We start from the raw sequence: 21927 nt of genomic DNA, 5'->3' as shown, positions 1-21927 counted from the left end.
GCCATTCTGGTGGGTGTGAGATGATATCTCATTGTGGTTTTGATTTGCATTTCTCTAATGGCCAGGGACATTGAGCATCTCTTCATGTGCCTCTTGGCCATCCGTATTTCCTCTTCTGAGAGGTGTCTGTTCAAGTCTTTTTCCCATTTTGTAATTGGGTTGGGTGTCTTTTTGTTGTTGAGTTGAACAATCTCTTTATAAATTCTGGATACTAGACCTTTATCTGATATGTCATTTCCAAATATTGTCTCCCATTGTGTAGGCTGTCTTTCTACTTTCTTGATGAAGTTCTTTGATGCACAAAAGTGTTTAATTTTGAGGAGCTCCCATTTATTTATTTCCTTCTTCAGTGCGCTTGCTTTAGGTTTAAGGTCCATAAAACTGCCTCCAATTGTAAGTTTCATAAGATATCTCCCAACATTTTCCTCTAACTGTTTTATGGTCTTAGACCTAATGTTTAGATCTTTGATCCATTTTTTTTTATTATTATTAATTAAAAAAAGAATTAACAAAACAATTAGAAATCATTCCAATCTACATGTACAATCAGTAATTCTTTTTTTTTTTTATATCTTTTTTTTATTAATTAAAAAAAGAATTAACAAAACAATTAGAAATCATTCCAATCTACATGTACAATCAGTAATTCTTAATAACATCACATAGTTGCATATTCATCATTTCTTAGTACATTTGCATCGATTTAGAAAAAGAAATAAAAAGACAACAGAATAAGAATTAAAACAATAATAGAAAGAAAAAAAAACAAAAAAAACAAAAACAAAAAACCTATACCTCACATGCAGCTTCATTCAGTGTTTTAACATAATTGCATTACAATTGGGTAGTATTGTGCTGTCCATTTCTGAGTTTTTATATCCAGTCCCGTTGTACAGTCTGTATCCCTTCATCTCCAATTATCCCTTCTCTTTTTTTTTTTTTTTTTAATTAACGGAAAAAAAGAAATTAACCCAACATTTAGAGATCATACCATTCTACACATGCAATCATTAATTCTTAACATCATCACATAGATGCATGATCATCATTTCTTAGTACATTTGCATTGGTTTAGAAGAACTAGCAACATAACCGAAAAAGATATAGAATGTTAATATAGAGAAAAAAATAAAAGTAATAATAGTAAAATCAAAACAAAACAAAACAAAACAAAACAAAAACCTATAGCTCAGATGCAGCTTCATTCAGTGTTTTAACATGATTACTTTACAATTAGGTATTATTGTGCTGTCCATTTTTGAGTTTTTGTATCTAGTCCTGTTGCACAGTCTGTATCCCTTCAGCTTCAATTACCCGTTGTCTTACCCTGTTTCTAACTCCTGCTGAACTCTGTTACCAATGACATATTTCAAGTTTATTCTCGAATGTCCGTTCACATCAGTGGGACCATACAGTATTTGTCCTTTAGTTTTTGGCTGGATTCACTCAGCATAATATTCTCTAGGTCCATCCATGTTATTACATGGTTCATAAGTTTATCTTGTCTTAAAGCTGCATAATATTCCATCGTATGTATATACCACAGTTTGTTTAGCCACTCGTCTGTTGATGGACATTTTTGCTGTTTCCATCTCTTTGCAATTGTAAATAATGCTGCTATAAACATTGGTGTGCAAATGTCCGTTTGTGTCTTTGCCCTTAAGTCCTTTGAGTAGATACCTAGCAATGGTATTGCTGGGTCGTATGGCAATTCTATATTCAGCTTTTTGAGGAACCGCCAAACTGCCTTCCACAGTGGTTGCACCCTTTGACATTCCCACCAACAGTGGATAAGTGTGCCTCTTTCTCCGCATCCTCTCCAGCACTTGTCATTTTCTGTTTTGTTGATAATGGCCATTCTGGTGAGTGTGAGATGATATCTCATTGTGGTTTTGATTTGCATTTCTCTAATGGCCAGGGACATTGAGCATCTCTTCATGTGCCTCTTGGCCATCCGTATTTCCTCTTCTGAGAGGTGTCTGTTCAAGTCTTTTTCCCATTTTGTAATTGGGTTGGCTGTCTTTTTGTTGTTGAGTTGAACAATCTCTTTATAAATTCTGGATACTAGACCTTTATCTGATATGTCATTTCCAAATATTGTCTCCCATTGTGTAGGCTGTCTTTCTACTTTCTTGATGAAGTTCTTTGATGCACAAAAGTGTTTAATTTTGAGGAGCTCCCATTTATTTATTTCCTTCTTCAGTGCGCTTGCTTTAGGTTTAAGGTCCATAAAACCGCCTCCAATTGTAAGTTTCATAAGATATCTCCCAACATTTTCCTCTAACTGTTTTATGGTCTTAGACCTAATGTTTAGATCTTTGATCCATTTTGAGTTAACTTTTGTATAGGATGTGAGATATGGGTCTTCTTTCATTCTTTTGCATATGGATATCCAGTTCTCTAGGCACCATTTATTGAAGAGACTGTTCTGTCCCAGGTGAGTTGGCTGGACTGCCTTATCAAAGATCAAATGTCCATAGATGAGAGGGTCTTTATCTGAGCACTCTATTCGATTCCATTGGTTGATATATCTATCTTTATGCCAATACCATGCTGTTTTGACCACTGTGGCTTCATAATATGCCTTAAAGTCAGGCAGCGCGAGACCTCCAGCTTCGTTTTTTTTCCTCAAGATGTTTTTAGCAGTTCGGGGCACCCTGCCGTTCCAGATAAATTTGCTTATTGGTTTTTCTATTTCTGATAAATAAGTTGTTGGGATTTTGATTGGTATTGCATTGAATCTGTAAATCAATTTAGGTAGGATTGACATCTTAACTATATTTAGTCTTCCAATCCATGAACACAGTATGCCCTTCCATCTATTTAGGTCTTCTGTGATTTCTTTTAAGTTTTTTGTAGTTTTCTTTATATAGGTTTTTTTGTCTCTTTAGTTAAATTTATTCCTAGGTATTTTATTCTTTTAGTTGCAATTATAAATGGGATTCGTTTCTTGATTTCCCCCTCAGCTTGTTCATTACTAGTGTATAGAAATGCTACAGATTTTTGAATGTTGATCCTGTAACCTGCTACTTTGCTGTACTCATTTATTAGCTCTAGTAGTTTTGTTGTGGATTTTTCCGGGTTTTCGATATATAGTATCATATTGTCTGCAAACAGTTATAGTTTTACTTCTTCCTTTCCAATTTTGATGCCTTGTATTTCTTTTTCTTGTCTAATTGCTCTGGCTAGAACCTCCAACACAATGTTGAATAATAGTGGTGATAGTGGACATCCTTGTCTTGTTCCTGATCTTAGGGGGAAAGTTTTCAATTTTTCCCCATTGAGGATGATATTAGCTGTGGATTTTTCATATATTCCCTCTATCATTTAAGGAAGTTCCCTTGTATTCCTATCTTTTGAAGTGTTTTCAACAGGAAAGGATGTTGAATCTTGTCAAATGCCTTCTCTGCATCAATTGAGATGATCATGTGATTTTTCTGCTTTCATTTGTTGATATGGTGTATTACATTAATTGATTTTCTTATGTTGAACCATCCTTGCATACCTGGAATGAATCCTACTTGGTCATGATGTATAATTCTTTTAATGTGTTGTTGGATACGATTTGCTAGAATTTTATTGAGGATTTTTGCATCTATATTCATTAGAGAGATTGGTCTGTAGTTTTCTTTTTTTGTAATATCTTTGCCTGGTTTTGGTATGAGGGTGATGTTGGCTTCATAGAATGAATTGGGTAGTTTTCCCTCCACTTCGATTTTTTTGAAGAGTTTGAGAAGAGTTGGTACTAATTCTTTCTGGAATGTTTGATAGAATTCACATGTGAAGCTGTCTGGTCCTGGACTTTTCTTTTTAGGAAGCTTTTGAATGACTAATTCAATTTCTTTACTTGTGATCGTTTTGTTGAGGTCATCTATTTCTTCTTGAGTCAAAGTTGGTTGTTCATGTCTTTCCAGGAACCCGTCCATTTCATCTAAATTGTTGAATTTATTAGCGTAAAGTTGTTCATAGTATCCTGTTATTACCTCCTTTATTTCTGTGAGTTCAGTAGTTATGTCTCCTCTTCCTTTTCTGATCTTATTTATTTGCATCCTCTCTCTTCTTCTTTTTGTCAGTCTTGCTAAGGGCCCATCAATCTTATTGATTTTCTCATAGAACCAACTTCTGGTCTTATTGATTTTCTCTATTGTTTTCAATTTCATTTATTTCTGCTCTAATCTTTGTTATTTCTTTCCTTTTGCTTGCTTTGGGGTTAGTTTGCTGTTCTTTCTCCAGTTCTTGCAAGTGGACAGTTAATTCCTGCATTTTTGCCTTTTCTTCTTTTCTGATATAGGCATTTAGGGCAATAAATTTTCCTCTTAGCACTGCCTTTGCTGCGTCCCATAAGTTTTGATATGTTGTGTTTTCATTTTCATTCGCCTCGAGATATTTACTAATTTCTCTTGCAATTTCTTCTTTGACCCTCTCGTTGTTTAAGAGTGTGTTGTTGAGCCTCCACGCATTTGTGAATTTTCTGGCACTCAGCCTATTATTGATTTCCAACTTCATTCCTTTATGATCCGAGAAAGTGTTGTGTATGATTTCAATATTTTTAAATTTGTTAAGACTTGCTTTGTGACCCAGCATATGGTCTATCTTTGAGAATGATCCATGAGCACTTGAGAAAAAGGTGTATCCTGCTGTTGTGGGATGTAATGTCCTATAAATGTCTGTTAAGTCTAGCTCATTTACAGTAATATTCAGATTCTGTTTTTCTTTATTGATCCTCTGTCTAGATGTTCTGTCCATTGATGAGAGTGGTGAATTGAAGTCTCCAACTATTATGGTATATGTGTCTATTTCCCTTTTCAGTGTTTGCAGTGTATTCTTCATGTATTTTGGGGCATTCTGGTTCGGTGTGTAAATATTTAAGATTGTTATGTCTTCTTGTTTAATTTTTCCTTTTATTAGTAGATAGTGTCCTTCTTTGTCTCTTTTAACTGTTTTACATTTGAAGTCTAATTTGTTGGATATTAGTATAGCCACTCATGCTCTTTTCTGGTTGTTATTTGCATGAAATATCTTTTCTCAACCTTTCACTTTCAACCTATGTTTATCTTTGGGTCTAAGATGTGTTTCCTGTAGACAGCATATAGAAGGATCCTGGTTTTTAATCCATTCTGCCAGTCTATGTCTTTTGATTGGGGAATTCAGTCCATTAACATTTAGTGTTATTGCTGTTTGGATAATATTTTTCTCTAACATTTTGCCTTTTGTATTATATATATCATATCTGACTTTCCTTCTTTCTACACTCTTCTCCATACCTCTCTCTTCTGTCTTTTCATATCTGACTTTAGTGCTCCCTTTAGTATTTCTTGCAGAGCTGGTCTCTTGGTCACAAATTCTCTCAGTGACTTTTTGTCTGAGAATGTTTTAATTTCTCCCTCCTTTTTGAAGGACAATTTTGCTTGGCAGTTTTTCTCTTTTAGTAATTTAAATATATCATCCCACTGTCTTCTAGCTTCCATGGTTTCTGCTGAGAAATCTACACATAGTCTTATTGGGTTTCCCTTGTATGTGATGGATTGTTTTTCTCTTGCTGCTTTCAAGATCCTCTCTTTCTCTTTGACCTCTGACATTCTAACTAGTAAGTGTCTTGGAGAACGCCTATTTGGGTCTAATCTCTTTGGGGTGCGCTGCAGTTCTTGGATCTGTAATTTTAGGTCTTTCATAAGAGTTGGGAAATTTTCAGTGATAATTTCTTCCATTAGTGTTTCTCCTCCTTTTCCCTTCTGGGACACCCACAGCACGTATATTTGTGCGGTTCATATTGTCCTTGAGTTCCCTGATACCCTGTTCAAATTTTTCCATTCTTTTCCCAATAGTTTCTGTTTCTTTTTAGAATTCAGATGTTCCATCCTCCAAATCACTAATTCTATCTTCTGTCTCTTTATATCTGTCATTGTAAGTATTCATTGTTTTTTCCATCTTTTCTACTTTATCCTTCACTTACATAAGTTCTGCGATTTGTTTTTTCAGTTTTTCTATTTCTTCTTTTTGTTCAGCCCATGTCTTCTTCATGTCCTCCCTCAATTTATCGATTCCGTTTTTGAAGAGGTTTTCCATTTCTGTTCGTATATTCAGCATTAGTTGTCTCAGCTCCTGTATCTCATTTGAACTATTGGTTTGTTCCTTTGACTGGGCCATATTTTAAATTTTCTGCGCGTGATCTGTTATCTTCTGCTGGGATCTGGGCATTTAGTCAGATTTCCCTGGGTGTTGGACCCAACAGGTTGAAAGATTTTTCTGTGAAATCTTTGGGTTCTGTTTTTCTTATCCTGTCCAGTAGGTGGCGCTCGTGGCACACGTTTGTCTGCAGGTCCCACCAGTAAAAGGTGCTTTAGGTCCTTTAACTTTGGAAAACTCTCACCGTGGGGAAGGTTTGCCAGCCGAAGCGGCTTGGAAGAGTGCCAGCCGGCCCGGGGGTCCGAACGCGGGGAGGGTCGCTGGCCGCCGCAGCCCATGAGAGCGCCCGTCCGAATTTCCTAGTTGGCCCGGGGCGCCAAGTGTGGCAGGAGGGCGCCAGCCACCGCGGCCCGGGAGAGTGCACTGTTCCCAGCCAGACCGGGGCGTCACGTGTTTGGAAGGGACCCCCCCGGTCACCGTTCTCCGCGGCCTGGGGATTTCCGATCCAATTCTCTCAGTTGGTCCGGGGGGTCGCGCGTGGTGGGGGCGCCTGCCGCCGCGGCTTGAGGGGACCGCCTGCCCAATTCTGCCAGCTGCCCTGGGAAGGAGGAAGGGAGGGACTCCGGCCGCTTGCCGCCCCGCCCGGGGAAGCCTGCACCCCTCGGCGATCTCACCGGAGCGGGTTCTCTCAGCCAGTCAGCCGTTCCAGGATGGGGTACGCTGTCTTTTTTATCTCTGTCGTGGCTCCGGGAGCTGTTCTGTATCGTTTCTACTCCCCTAGTAGCTGTTCTGGAGGAGGAACTAAGATCCGCGCTTTTTACTAAGCCGCCATCTTCTCCGGAAGTCCAAAGTGAGTTTTTAAGACTGCCATGCTGGAGACCTGGGTTCAATTCCTGGTCCCATTTCCCCTTTCTCTTCGGACTCCGAGATGTGACTCGGCCAGACTGGCTGGTCCCTCAACTGCTGCACTCAGTCTCAGGCATGAACAAGAAGCTATTTACTCACCCATTTATTTTTTTATACGGTATGAGGTAAGGGCCCAAGTTCGTTCTTCTGCATGTAGATACCTAGTAGTCTTAACATAATTTGTTGAATAAATTCTTCTTTCCCTACTGAATGGATTTATATTCTTGTTGAAAATCATTTGATCACTGATCTGTGGGATTATTTTTAGATTGTCATTTCCATTACATTGATCTCTGTCTGTCCTTACGGTATTAGGGTTTTGGTGACTGTAGCTTTGTTAAGATTTAAAAAAAATATTTATATTGATAAACAACATACAACATTCTTAACATGCAAACATTCCATACATAGTGTACAATCAGTAGGTCATAGTATCATCACATGGTAGTATATTCATCGCCACGATCAGTTTTTAGAACATTTGTATCACTCCAGAAAAAGAAAAAAAGGAAAAACTCATACATACCATATCCCTTAACCCTCCCTCTCATTGACCACTAGAATTTCCATCTACCCAATAAATATATATTCTAACCTTTGTTCCCCGTATTTTTTTTCAATACTCCTTAACACTCTCTTTCATTGATCACTAGTATTTCAGTCTACTTGATTTGTTTTGCTAACGAAGTTTTGAAGTTTGAATCCTCTAAATTTGTTGTTCTTTTTTAGGATTATTTTGGCAATTCTCTCTCTTTAGCCATTCCATATGAATTTTAGTTTAAAATTAAACTAAAATTTTTAAAGGTTATTTTAAAAAAATTCTTTAGAAATTTTAATTTCTTCAAAAAGATAGTTGGAATCAAAAAAAAACTTTTCATTTTGAAATACTTTAAAACTTATAGAGCTATTACAAATCCCATACAGAGAATTCCAGTATACATCTATCTACTCAGATACCCAGATCCACCAATTTCAATATTTTTCCACATTTGCTGTATCATTAGACCTATCCATGTATCAGATTATCTGCTATCTATCCTTCCTTCCATCCATTTGTCCTCCTTCTGTCTATATATGTATTTATCAGTCTGTTTTCTGAAAAGATGGATGTCGATTATATACGTAATGCTCTATGAACATTTATTACCAGTATGTGCATTTCCTAAGAAAAAGGACATTCTCGTGCAGTTATCACGTTCAAGATATCTAGCACTGATATAAGGCTCATAGTCTATGTAATGGTTGAGAGCTGTATGTATCCCAGATAAACATGTTCTTAAACTGAATCCATTCCTTCAGCTGAACTTATTGAAAGCAGGACCTATTTGATGACATTACCTCAGTTAAAGTGTGGCCCATCTCAATTAGAATGGGCTTTAATCCTATTACTGGGTCCTTTATAAGCAGAATGAAATTCATACAGATACAGAGAAAGCCACAGGAAGTAAGAAGCTGAAGTTCAGTGGAAGCTGAAGGATAATGGATTGCCCAGAAAAGGCTGCTATGTGTGTTTCCATGAGCTAGAGGAGCCAAGAACCAAGGATTGATGGTAGTCAAACAGAATGCCACAGTTTATGGGGTTAAATCATTGTCTTAATGATACCTTTGTTTGGGCTTTTTCCTGGCCTCAAATTGTGAGTTATTAAGTTCCCATTTTTTAACCAACCCATTGCATTGTATTGGCTTGAGCTACTGAACAGGTTTTGGTACCAGGAGAGTGAGATGCTGTTATTGCAAATACCAAAAATGTGGAAATGGCTTTGGAATTGGGTAATGGGTAGAGGATGGAAGAATTTTGAGTTGCTTGATAGGAAAAGGCTAAATTGCTTTGAAGAGACTGTTGGTAGAAATAGCGATTCTGACAGTACTTTTTTTTTTTTTTAACCAAAATCACTGCAGGAAGTGAGACCACAGTCTAAGCTTTATTTCAACAGAGGAAGTCAGAAGATATTTATGGGGCTTTGGGGTGTGGGCCCCAAAACAGGGGACACCAGTTGGGTTAGGGTTCAGTTCATGAGCTAATAGTTCAGAATTGATGGACACAGTAAGGTGAGGATCTTAAACAAATCAGCAAAAAAGTTTGATTAAACAAGTTTCTATGTTCAGATGAGCAGACTGTCGTCTCTGATGAATCAGTCTGTAGGAATGTCTTGAAGCAAACAATGAAGTTATGTATTGATTTTGTCTTATAGTTCCCAGGCAAAGTTTTCCTGAAACAAAATGAGCCATGCTGACAAAGCTGGTCTACAGTATTTCCTAAGTCATGTTGACACCGACTCTCTCAGTTCTCACCTTGCATTGGCCACTTCACATGCCACATGATATTCTTTGTGCAAATATTCCAGTCATGCAGCATGTTGCAATTATTGAGCGTGTGCATACTGAATCCTCACCTTACAGTAGATTTTTCCCTCCTACACTATTCAAATAGACAACAACCATGCTATTGAGTTCTTTCTCAGAGACCACCACTGACTGACAAGAGGTTTTTACAGGACCAAAAAAATGATAATTTTTTTATTCTATTGGGTCTTGAATCCCAGTTGTTGCTTTTATTCTAGTCCCCACCCCCAAATCCATTTACATCCAATATAATAAACATCGTATAAACATTGTGCAAACAAATAGGTGAATAAAAAAGTAGGCAAATAAAGCAGTTGATAACTCGGGTTTTCCTTTTTTGGTGTGTGATGCTGACACTACTTCTGATGACACTTTCGAAGGAAGTGATATAGGTGTTATTGGAAACTGGAGGGAAAGTGATCCTTATTTTAAACCATCAGAGAACTTGATGAAATTGAGATCTAATGTCGGATGAAAGGCAGAACTTGAAAGTGATGAACTTGGATATTTAGCTTGGAGATTTCCAAGCTAAATGTGGAAAGTGCAGCTGGCTTCTGCTTGCAGCTTATAGTGAAATGAGAGAGGAAAGGGATAAACTGAGAACTGAGCTCTTGGGCACAAAGAAACTAGAAATTGATGGTTTGGAAAATGTTGAGCCTATACGGATAGTGTGCTCTGAGACTAGAGCTAGAAGTGATTCTGTCAGAAACTTCCCTGAACTTCTAGAAAGTGAGTACCTGAAGAATAGTGCTCCATTGAGGGTTTAATTAAACATGGAAATGCAGTTATCCAGGAAGAACCCATGGAAAAGCCTTTTGTCTGATAGTTTGCACCCCTGTGAACTACAAGCAAAGCCTATGAATTTTTTGTGAGATTTATATGAGCGGAACCACTGACAGGTTGGACTGAAAGGGACAGAGAAGGGGCAGCTGAGGGAAGAATGACTTCAAAGGCAGAAACATAGAAGCCATGGTCTGGACTGAAGAGATCACCTTGGGCCAAGATAGTGGGCCCATTTATGTGTGCAGAAAGGGCAGGTCTGTCCTGGTATTTGGAGGAGGTGAGCCTTATTTTCTAGGGAGAATGCTACAACCTTAAAATTCAGGGATGCTGGGGCCTGTAGCTCAGTGTTTGCAGAGATCCTGGCTGCCATCCCAATATTCAGAGAGGATGGGGTTTGTGTTTTGGCATTTTTGTAGAGACTGGCTGTCTTCCTAATGCTTGGAGATGATGGGGCCTTTGCCTCAGGGTTTTCAGAGACTTGCTGCTATCTCCATGCTCAGACAGGGTTGAACCTTTACCCCAGTGTTCAGGGAGAACATGATTGCTGCACAAGCACTTGGAATAAGCGGGGCTGCCATTCCACCAGGCCCAGAGAACAAAACATTGATCCATAGATCACTCTCAGATCTTGAAATCTAATGAAGTTTACCCTACTGAATTTTGGAATTGTCTGGATTCCAAACCCCTGTTTTCTTTCCAGTTTTCCCCTATTGGAATGCTGTCCTTATAGGGAAATTGGAATTTCTCTATTCTATGCTTGTCACTCCATTGTATAATAGAAGTAGATGACTTCCTTTCTAGGTTTCACCAGTCTATAGACAGAGGGAATTTGTGCTCCCAGCATGGACGACACCTGTAGATGACTTTTCTTTTCCTCCATAATTTTTTCGTTTTTTTTTTTAACATGTGCAGGCACCGGGAACCGAACCCGGGTCTCTAGCATGGCAGGCGAGAACTCTGCCTCTGAGCCACCATTGCCCTCCCTCCCATATATGATTTTGATGAGACTCTGTACTTAGTATTGTTCTTAAATGACTTAAAACTTTGGGATTTTGTAATGGAATTAATGTGTTTTGCATGTAAAAAGAACATGTCTTTTTGGGGTCAGGAGGGCATAGTGTGGTGGTGTAGAGCTTTATGTCCCCAGAAAAATGAGTTCTTAAACTTTATCCATTCATGTGGTTGTGAACTCATGGTAAGCAGGACTTTTTGATGAGGTTACCTCAGTTAAAGTGTGTCCCACCTCAATTAGGATGCATTTTGAGCCTATTACTGGTGTAGTTTATAAGTGAAATGGAATTCATACAGATAGAATGCCATGGAAAGTAAGAAGCTGAAATTCAGTGATACTCGGAAGAGAACTGAGGCCCCAGGAAATGCCATCATGTGCATTGCCTTGTAACAGACGAGCCAAGAACCAAGGATTGCTGGTATCTAGCCCCAGAACACCACAGTGTTCCAGAAGAAAATATCACCTTGACGATACCTTGATTTGGACATTTTCCTGGTCTGAACAAGCCATTAAGTGCCCATGTTTTAACCAACCCATTTCTTGTATTTAATTGATCAGCCTAGGAAACTAGTGTGGTTTTCTATATACCATATTTTTTTATATGGCCCAATTGTTTTTTTTAAAAATTTATTTATTTATTAATTAAAAAAAAATTAACAGACGAATTAAAACATTAACATGTGATCATTCCATTCTACATATATGATCAGTAATTCACAATATCATCACTTAGTTGCATATTCATCTTTTCTTATAACATTTGCATCAATTCAGAAAAAGAAATAAAAAGACAACAGAAAAAGAGATAAAATGGAAACAGAAAAATACATATATATACATACCATATCCCTTACCCCTCCCTTTCATTGATTACTAGGATTTCAAACTAAGTTTAATTTAACCTTTGTTCCCCCTATTATTTATTTTTATTCCATATGTTCTACTTGTCTGTTGACATGGTAGCTAAAAGGAACATCAGACACAAGGTTTTCACAATCACACAGTCACATTGTGAAAACTATATCATTATTCAATCATCCTCAAGAAATATGGCTATTGGAACACAGCTCTACATTTTCAGGCAGTTCCCTCCAGCCTCTCCATTACATCTTGAATAACAAGACGATAGCTACTTAATGCATAAGAATAACCTCCAGGATAACCTCGCAACTCTGTTTGGAATCTTTCAGCCATTGACACTTTGGCTCATTTCACTCTTCTCCCTTTTGGTCTAGAAGGTTTTCTCAGTCCCTTGATGCTGAGTTTCAGCTCATTCTTGGGTTTTTCTCAATCCCTTGATGCTGAGTCTTAGTGCTTTCTAGGATTTCTGTCCCATGTTGCCAGGAAGGTTCACACTCCTAGGAGTCATGTCCCACGTAGACTGGGGGGGGGAGGGGGAGGAGGATGGTGAGTTTGCTTATTGTGTTGGTTGGAGAGAGCTGGCCCAATTGTTTTTTGTTGCGTCTTTTCCCCTCCCATATTTTATCCTGTCTGGGATCACGTATTGCATTTAATTGTCATTGTCTCTGTAGTTGGTCTTCCTTTTTTTAAATGTGGGAAAATATACGTAAAATATAAACTTTATCATATCGCTTACTCCCAAGCTTACCATTCAGTGGGATTAATCGCATTCATAATGTTGTGGACACTCCATTACTTTCCCATCTCCCCATATAGAAACATTATACCATTATACATTAACTCCTTGTTCTCCCATCTCCTACCCCTGCAACTTATATCTAATTTTTGACTCTACAAGTTCTCATATTCTCTGATACTTTCTTTGTAGATACATTGGTGGTGAAATTTAATATCTTAAATCTCATTTGCTTTGATTCCAGTTTAAATTCAATTGTGTACCTAAACTTTGTTCCTAAACCCTTCCATCCACCCACCAGTATGTGGTTATCACAAATTACATGTTTATACATTGTGAGTCGAAAATCACTGATTTATCATCACATTTTATGCATTTGCTTTTTTGATCCTACATTTTATGCATTTGCTTTTTTGATCCTGTAAGAAGTAGGAAATGGTGTTACAAACCAAAAATGCAATAGTACTGACATTTATTTATCCATGTCATTATCCTTACTGGAGATGGGCTTTTCTGTCTTATAGCTTGACCTTTCCTTTCAATCTGCAGAACTCTCTTCAGAATTTCATTTTGGGTTGGGCTAAGTGTGACAAATTCCCTCGGCTTTTGTTTATCTGGGAATATTGTAATCTGTAGTTTAGCCATATTCAGAATTCTTGGTAGACATTTTTTTTTTCTTTTGGAACTTTAATAGATCTGCCTCCATGGTTTGCTGATAAGAAATTGGCACTTTTTTTTTTTTATGGTCTTCAAATTTTTTTTATTTTTTATTTTTTTATTAACGGAAAGAAAGAAAAAAAAAAGAAAGAAATTAGCACAACATTTAGAAATCATACCGTTCTACATATGACCTCAGTAATTCTTAACATCATCACATAGATGCATGATCATCGTTTCTTAGTACATTTGCATCGGTTTAGAGGAACTAGCAACACAACAGAAAAGGATATAAAATGTTAATATAGAGAAAAGAAATAAAAGTAGTAATAATAGTAAAAAAAAAAACCCTATAGCTCAGATGCAGCTTCATTCAGTGTTTTAACATGATTACTTTACAATTAGGTATTATTGTGCTGTCCATTTTTGAGTTTTTGTATCTAGTCCTGTTGCACAGTCTGTATCCCTTCAGCTCCAATTATCCATTATCTTACCCTATTTCTAATTCCTGCTGGACTCTGTTACCAATGACATATTTCAAGTTTATTCTCGAATGTCCGTTCACTTCAGTGGGACCATACAGTATTTGTCCTTTAGTTTTTGGCTGGACTCACTCAGCATAATATTCTCTAGGTCCATCCATGTTATTACATGCTTCATAAGTTTATCTTGTCTTAAAGCTGCATAATATTCCATCGTATGTATATACCACAGTTTATTTAGCCATTCTTCTGTTGATGGACATTTTGGCTGTCTCCATCTCTTTGCAATTGTAAATAACGCTGCTATAAACATTGGTGTGCAAATGTCCGTTTGTGTCTTTGCCCTTAAGTCCTTTGAGTAGATACCTAGCAATGGTATTGCTGGGTCGTATGGCAATTCTATATTCAGCTTTTTGAGGAACCGCCAAACTGCCTTCCACAGTGGTTGCACCCTTTGACATTCCCACCAACAGTGGATAAGTGTGCCTCTTTCTCCGCATCCTCTCCAGCACTTGTCATTTTCTGTGAACTACAGTACTTTTGATAGTTTCATATCATTAAAACATGGGCAGGTTTTAGGATAATGAATACAGTGCCCCCAGATAATGTAATTAGGGGTGATTTAATTATTAAGCATGCACACATTGATTACATGCTTAATCACAGAACGTATGTAAGAAAATGGTGGCCTCAATATGATAATGGACATGATGTTTTAGTATTATAATGAGGTATAGGTCATTTATAGGTGCATGCTAGGCAGGCCTATTTTAGTTAGATCCATTTACCAAGGTAACTTTGGAATTGGGTGGGTTATTTCTGGACTGACCCAGGACCCTTCATTAGTAAGCATTAGGGACTGTCTTTAGTGATCACAATCTTTAAAGTAGAAAAACTGGATAAATGGATACAAGTGAAGGTTAGTCACAAGGTTTTTATAATCACAAAGGCACAAGGTTAAAGCTGTATAACCATTATCAGAGATCCAGGCTGCTGGATTACAATTCAGACATTTCAGATATTTCCCTCTGTCTATTCCAATATGCCAGAAAACAACAAGGAATAGCTATATAATGATTTAGCAATCAAAATTATCCCTTAAATCCTAATCTCTCAGTTACAAGGAGATAGAGGAGGAGTCAGGAGATCCTGCCACTTTTAAGTAGCTTTTTCTTGATTTGGTGCACCCTTTTTCTTAATTTACTGCGGTCTTTTCACTGTTTTCTGAAGCTTTGAGAAAGATGTTTTGCCAATTTTTGCTGGTAGTTCAAAGCTCCTGTTGGATGACAGGGCCCTGTAGCTTTTTACTCTACTGTCTTTTGGTAGGACTACATTTTAACTTAACTAATTATATTTACTAATTAGTTGATTATGTTAACTAATTATATTTAATTCCAAAGAAATTTACACTCTAAGAATTGGGTCACGAATTTTGGGTGACTCTGTTCAACCCTCTACACCACCTTGGTGTGTGTATTAATGGACTGTTATGGTTGACCTGGCTACCACTAGATCAGTGACAAAGTAAAATAACTTTTCTGTCATGTTGAAAGTATCCTTTAGGAGTTTTTTTCCATGTCTAAGCTTATTCTGGCCTTAGATTTCCTGGTTCTATTTCCATGGATTCAATGGTTCTTGATTATGCCCCTTCTTTCGTCTGTATGAATCCTTTTTAATGCAGGTGCTTGTCAGAGAACTTCCTCTGAGGCCATGTTGATATATTTAGAAGATTGCTTTTTTAATTGGTGTTATTTAAAATTGCGTAGTCAAGATTCCATTTTTTAAAATCTCCTTTTCCTTGAGAATCTGCTTCCTGTTAATGTCCCCAAATAGGTATTTTTAAACCTATCTTTTTTATGAGCATTAAAAAAAATGCTTTATTAAAACCCTGTTATCCTAGACAATAAAGATTGAGATGGTATAATCTAGGAATGCCTAGATTGTATAATGATAGTGGCTAAATGTGCAAATTTAAAAATGTTTCTACATGAGGAAGAACAAAGGAATGCCGATAATGTAAGGTGTTGAAAATAGATGGTAATTAATATTTTAAAACTTTAATGTATGTGTGAGACAGGCAAAAAATGTTTATTTGTTACAAAATTTATAATTTGACTAATATAACTTATGCGAACAGCTTAATTGAACACCATAGTACTTGGAACCTTGTGTAGGGCATGAGATTTTGTAGGTGTGTCCAGAGTGATGCCCAGATAAATCCCAGAGCGATTTGAACAGTGAATAGGGAAATATTTGCTGAATCCCCTAGGAAGAATGGTGAGAAAGGGGAAAAATTCAACTTCCCCAAGTGGAGAATTCTTGATATTCTCACAGGCAGTGGGGACAGCCAAAGCAACAGGCTGAGCCTCTGATCTTGGTGTTTGTTCATATGAAACTTAATCCCACAAAGGCTAGGCTAAGCCTACTTAAAATTAGGCCTAAGAATCACCCCCAGAGAACATCTTCTATTGCTTAGATGTGGCATTTCTCTCTTGGCCGACACAGCAATCAGACTTACTGCCCTCCCCCTCTCTACGTGGGACATGACTCCCAGGGCTGTGGACCTTCTTGGCAACGTGAGACAGAAATCCTATAATGAGCTGGGTGGAGAAAATCTTCTCGACCACAAGGGGGAAGAGTGAAATGAGACAAAATAAAGTGTCAGTGGCTGAGAGATTCCAAACAGAGTCAGAGGTCATCCTGGAGGTTGTTCTTATGCATTAAATAGATAACACCTGTTCAGTTAAGGTGTAATGGAGAGGCTGGAGGTAACTGCCTGAAAATGTGGAGCTGTGCTCTGGTGGCCATGTTTCTTGAAGATAATTGTATGATGATATGGCTGTCGCAGTGCAACTGTGTGGTTGTGAGAGCCTTGTGTCTAATGCTCCTTTTGTCTACCTGATCAACGGACAAGTAAAACATATGGATTAAAAATAAATAAATAATAGAGCAAACAAATGTTAAAATAAATTTAGATTGAAAATGAAAAAAACCTTGCTATCCTATGCTAAGTTTTTGCCCCTAGCCGTAACAGTCTGCAAGGTGGTACTTTCTTTGCAAGTTCTTGTTACTTTAACATCAAACATTTATTCCTAGTTTATCAATATGAAATCTAGAATAGAAGTTCTGATCATGGTATTCTTTTTTTCCTGTAAGTTAAGATTATGAGCAAGACAAATTGAAATGCTATCAAATTCTGCGTTAGCAAAATAGCAGTACCTCTTTTTCATCAGAAAGTACATTTAAGTGGGAAAGACGCTGAGGACAAGAACTAAATATAGTAGTTATTCATCCACAGTGAAGGAGACCTGAGCTACATGAGTGGCCTCAGTTGGATCAGAGGAACCTAGCTAGCAGTTGAGCTTGGAGGAAGGGTTTGGATTGTCAGAGCTTCCTGGATGTGGCAAAGTAATAGGATCAGGAATGTGGATGGGAGTGCAATAATGCAGTAATTGAGGAGTATAGGGAAGAGATGATAGGTTTCATCTGTAAAGAGCAGAGATCTGAGATGATGAGCATGGGTGGCAGATAGCAGCCCCCCACTCCAAAGAAAACAAAAAAGGGAAAAAAAAGGAATACAGAATATTATAGTTCATAGGGATATCATCACAGAGATGTTTTAGAGAGCCATTGCCATTTATAGAATAACCTGCTAGCTGCCCAAACAGGTCTTCATTAATTCAACAAATGGTTTTTGAGTTCATTTTATGTGCTGTATTCTCTTACCTGGTCTCCTGCTCTCCTCCCACTTCTTCATGGCACCGTAGCCCAATTCTTCCTTTTTCTCCAACACACAGTGCCTACTTTTGCTCTTGCAATTCCTTCTCTCAGAAACCTTTCCCCATTCCTCTCCATAAGCACATGATTCTTTTTCCTATACTTCATGCAGATCTCTGCTCAAATGGCTTCAGAGAATCCTTCCCTACACGCTTTGAAAAATAGTATTTTTCTTTCCTTCTGCCACTCTGTTTTTCTCCTGCTTTTTTTTTCATAGCACTTACCATTACAATCCGAATTCTTTCCTATCTCCCTCCCTTCCTCTCTGTTCACTAACTTCATATAAACTAGAATATATTCTTTGTTTTAGGTTGTTCACTCCTGCCCTAAGCCTATTCTTGACCTAGTAAATTCTCAGTAAGGATTTGTGGAATGAAGGAGTACCATTAAGTTCATAGTTCTGATCACTCTCTTTGGATGTTCATTGCCAGTCTGCCAGTTTTACTTCTTTGATCTCCTTTTTGAGTCCCTTTCATTGACACATTCTTTTAGATATACTGTTGATTATGCCTTATAATTCTTTACTTTTTTGTCTTTTTCCAGAAATGTATCCTGATTTTTCAGTTCTAGAGCTACCTTATATATGTCTATGTATATCCTGTAACAGGGAACTAGTAGTGGAATTGTCATTCCTTGGTTGGCTAATTAAAGACCTTGGTTCATATTCAAGCTTTGATTTTATTTGTATAATCTTGGTCAAGTCATCCTTCTCTGATATGTGGAATTTGTAATTTTAAGTGAACTTTATGATTTTATACATTTGATTTGCATTAGGTATCTGAATAATTGAGTTTCCCGCTACTCTTAAATCATGTCACTGTTTTAGTTTTTTACATACAATAGTTTTGCTTACCAATTGTTTAGTTACATAGCTGTATGAAGTAAAAAATATTTACAGAAACCCTTTTTACTCTCTACTAGATAAATTTACTTATTTATGTATTCTATAACTATTCCATTATGGCAGATTTCCCCCTTTTCTGTTCTCTTTTATATGGGAAAGACTTACAATGATGATCTATTTGTTTTCGTATATACCATAAAATTACTTATTTTAGTTCAAGTTTTAGTTTTATCTTCCTTGGGAACGCTTCTAGATTCTTGTTCAGTATTTTTGCTCGTGGTAATTTATGTACCTCAGGGCCATCAGTTAAACCTTGAGCTGAGTATTTCAAACTATAGCGAGCCCTAGAGTTTCAATGAAGGATGTCTCAGGTAGTGCCCAGTGGAGTTTCTATGTGCTCTACAAATGTGCTCTCTTTTAACCCTTTTAAAATTAAAAAAAATTATGTTTATTAATAAAACCAATCAACATAACACCCGAATACCAAGATTGAGAGTTCGGCCTATTAATTTTGCTGTCCTCATTGTTTGCAAGAATATCAGGCCTTCTCCAAATGGGGAAGTTGAATTTTCCCCTTTTAAATTTTTTAATATTGAGCTTTTATGTTTCAAAAATTGATGAAAGTACACAAGATATTCTTATTAAGAAGAAGGTAAACATTAAGAAAGAAAAGAACATCTGGAGGCATCAGGTATGCCCTCATTAAATGCAATTTTATTAGGAGGAATTACTAACCCAGTTTGAGGAGGCTACATGATTGGCATCTATTCGTGAAGACAGTCCTGGTCTCTGGGACTCCTGGGTTATACTCATTGTACTCTGAAGTGAGATTTTGCCTCAGGTTTCCTCCCTGTGTTGCCAAGATACTTTATTAAGTTGAAACTTCTTGTCCTATTATGACTTCTGTTCAGATGATGCATCCTTTATCTGTTGCTGTTTTCTACTGAGAGTCACAGCCACACTGTTTTTAGCCAAAGATAATTATATGGGAAAAGATAACTTCTTTCTACTCTATGTTTTTACTGTGGAACCTATAGAAAGGTACCTCATTTTATATGTAGATATAGAGGGTCTGTGCATGTCCAGAAACTCTTAAAATGCTAGCTTTGACTACTTTGTATCTGTTTGGTAGATTTTTCAAATTGCTGACATTTGGTAGCTAATTTTTTACCCTCCTATAACTTCCATCTGTTCTTTACAATTTTACTACAGAAACCGTGAGGAGTGCAAAAAAAGAAAGGAAAAAAAAAGAAAAATGCTTATAATAGGATTTTTGTAATCAAGATGAGAGAAAAAAAAAACTTGATCCATAGGATCAGTGTGTGGTTTCATCTGAGGGTAGGAAAGCATTCCAGTACATGCTGGGGTAACATATGGGGTATCTTACCTCTTCAAAGGAATTCAAAGTTTATCTTTAATGACAATATAATATATTATATTTAAAAAATGAATTAAACTTTCTGAAACAAACCTAGTAAAAGGGGACAGAATATAGCCATGTGCTTGGGAAGTATTTCAAACATTAATAATCAAAGAGAATTTCTTACAATGTTATTCAGTTCTTTTAGATTAAAGCACACTTTTTGGTGAAAGTCAAATGAGGTTGTATTTTTGTTTTCATACCTTAATTTATTCAGATTTTAAAAGGTGGCTTGTTGGTGAGAGACTGATTATGGTCAGACATTTTTTTTTTTTTTTTTTTTTTTTACATTGTCACCTGGAATCGAACCCCGGTCTCTGGCATGGCAGGCGAGAACTCTGCCACTGAGCCACCATGGCCTGCCCATCATTCAGACTTATAGAACATTCAGCATGTATTAGTTTGATCTGTTTTATCTCACATGATTATGTTATGGTAGAAAGAGTAATAGGCAGCTCTTTCTATTGCTAGAAAGAAACAAATACTAAAGTTCTACTCCTAATTCAGATTTGTGACTTTGAGTCATATCCTTTGATAAAATATTTATGTCTTTTTTGAAATATTACTGTGAGGATAAGATGCAGTAATATATGTAAAAGTGCTCTGAAGACCATAAAGCTCTGTATAAATATAAGATGTGTTATAATCTTACTATTATCACTACCTTAACTAAATCTTTTGGGGTGTTTACCACTAAGAAAGGTATTTCTTGCCATACCATTTTATTTTATACTCCAGATTTCTGGAATATGATGATTTTTATAAAGTAGTGTTCACTGCAGTTTTTCTGCCTTTTTGACCAGAAGTTTAAACCATTCAACAATCAGGTTATGTTTTCAGAGTTTTAAAAATTCAATGCTTATTGAAAAACTGGAAATGTAGTATGTGGTTTGCCAGTCAGTTACTTTTTATTCCATATTATGTTTTATACAATAAGACTATTGCAGGGAATTTGCATTTTATATAAATATTAAATAGCAAAAAGGTATAAAATATCAGACGGTAAAAGAATTAAAATTCTGAAATCAGGAACCAGCAGCTTGATTAATGAAATATGTTATATACGACTTTTGATTATTCATTTGTAGTTTAATTCACTCTGGCTCCTTGCTGCCACATACCTGGCTTCCAGGCTCTCATTCATTCCCTCTACTATTGATATATGTTTTAGATGCTAGTTAATTTTGATATTAATAAAAGCAGTGCGTTTTTGGGGTATGATAAAATTTGATTTTTTGTTTTTAGTATCTATACTACTACTTGACTCTGTGCATGGATAATTGAGAACTGATTGTATATATGGTTTTAATTCAGTTTAAATCTGTACTGAGAATAATGTTTTATATGTATAAAGTGATTTTCTTATTATGAAATCAATATCTGGTTTGGAAGGGGTGTAGTTTAAGAGTTCTTAAATTCTCTCTTGCAACATCCTGTTAGGGTAGTTATCTAGTCTGTGCTTAGACACCTTAAGTGATATAAAACTACATTTTTGGAGAAAGAAGGCATACCGGTCTTATACTGAACTTAAATATCTTCCTGATATTTTATCCCTCTCCCCTTTTTTTCTCCGTCATATAATAATGCTTTTGTTTATAATGCTTTTAGGGTATAATGAGTTTTACAGAAAAATAAATCCTGATTACAGGTATATTAAGTCCTTGAACATTTAGTATTTAGTTTGTTTAACAGAGTTCTTTTAGAGGTAGTTTTATGTAGAAAATTAATATATATATATAAAACAATCATATATATATGATTGTTTCAGTTTGTTAAAGCTGCTGGAATGCCTTGAAGATGACTGGTATAACTGTATAGCTTTTACAATGTGTCCATGTGATTGTGAAAACCTTGTGTCTGATGCTCCTTTTATCCCAGGGTATGAACAGATGAGTAAAAGAAAATAAGGATTAAATAATACATAATGGGGGGGGAGGGTAAAGGGTAACAAATTGGATGTATGGAAATATTAGTAGTCAG

The 21927-nt window shown here is 36.6% G+C and overlaps 1 protein-coding gene across 3 annotated transcripts in view; it reads left to right on the top strand.

Moving 5' to 3' along the window:
- ADAM10 (ADAM metallopeptidase domain 10) overlaps positions 1–21927 on the top strand; it is a 216527-nt gene that overhangs the window by 84403 nt on the left and 110197 nt on the right. The window contains exon 1 of one of the 3 annotated variants that reach the window (XM_077128034.1): positions 19300–19568. The exons of the other annotated variants lie outside the window; for them this stretch is intronic. Coding sequence (XP_076984149.1) covers positions 19513–19568 — 56 coding nt within the window. The 5' untranslated portion in view covers positions 19300–19512. Of the gene's footprint in view, positions 1–19299; positions 19569–21927 lie in introns of those variants that run through there. 3 annotated transcript variants of the gene reach the window in all.

This window comes from Tamandua tetradactyla, chromosome 14, assembly GCF_023851605.1.
Source record: "Tamandua tetradactyla isolate mTamTet1 chromosome 14, mTamTet1.pri, whole genome shotgun sequence".
Classification (NCBI taxonomy): Eukaryota; Metazoa; Chordata; class Mammalia; order Pilosa; family Myrmecophagidae; genus Tamandua; species Tamandua tetradactyla.
The sequence above is the reverse complement of the archived record's forward strand: the minus strand, read 5'-3'. Positions and strand labels throughout refer to the sequence as shown.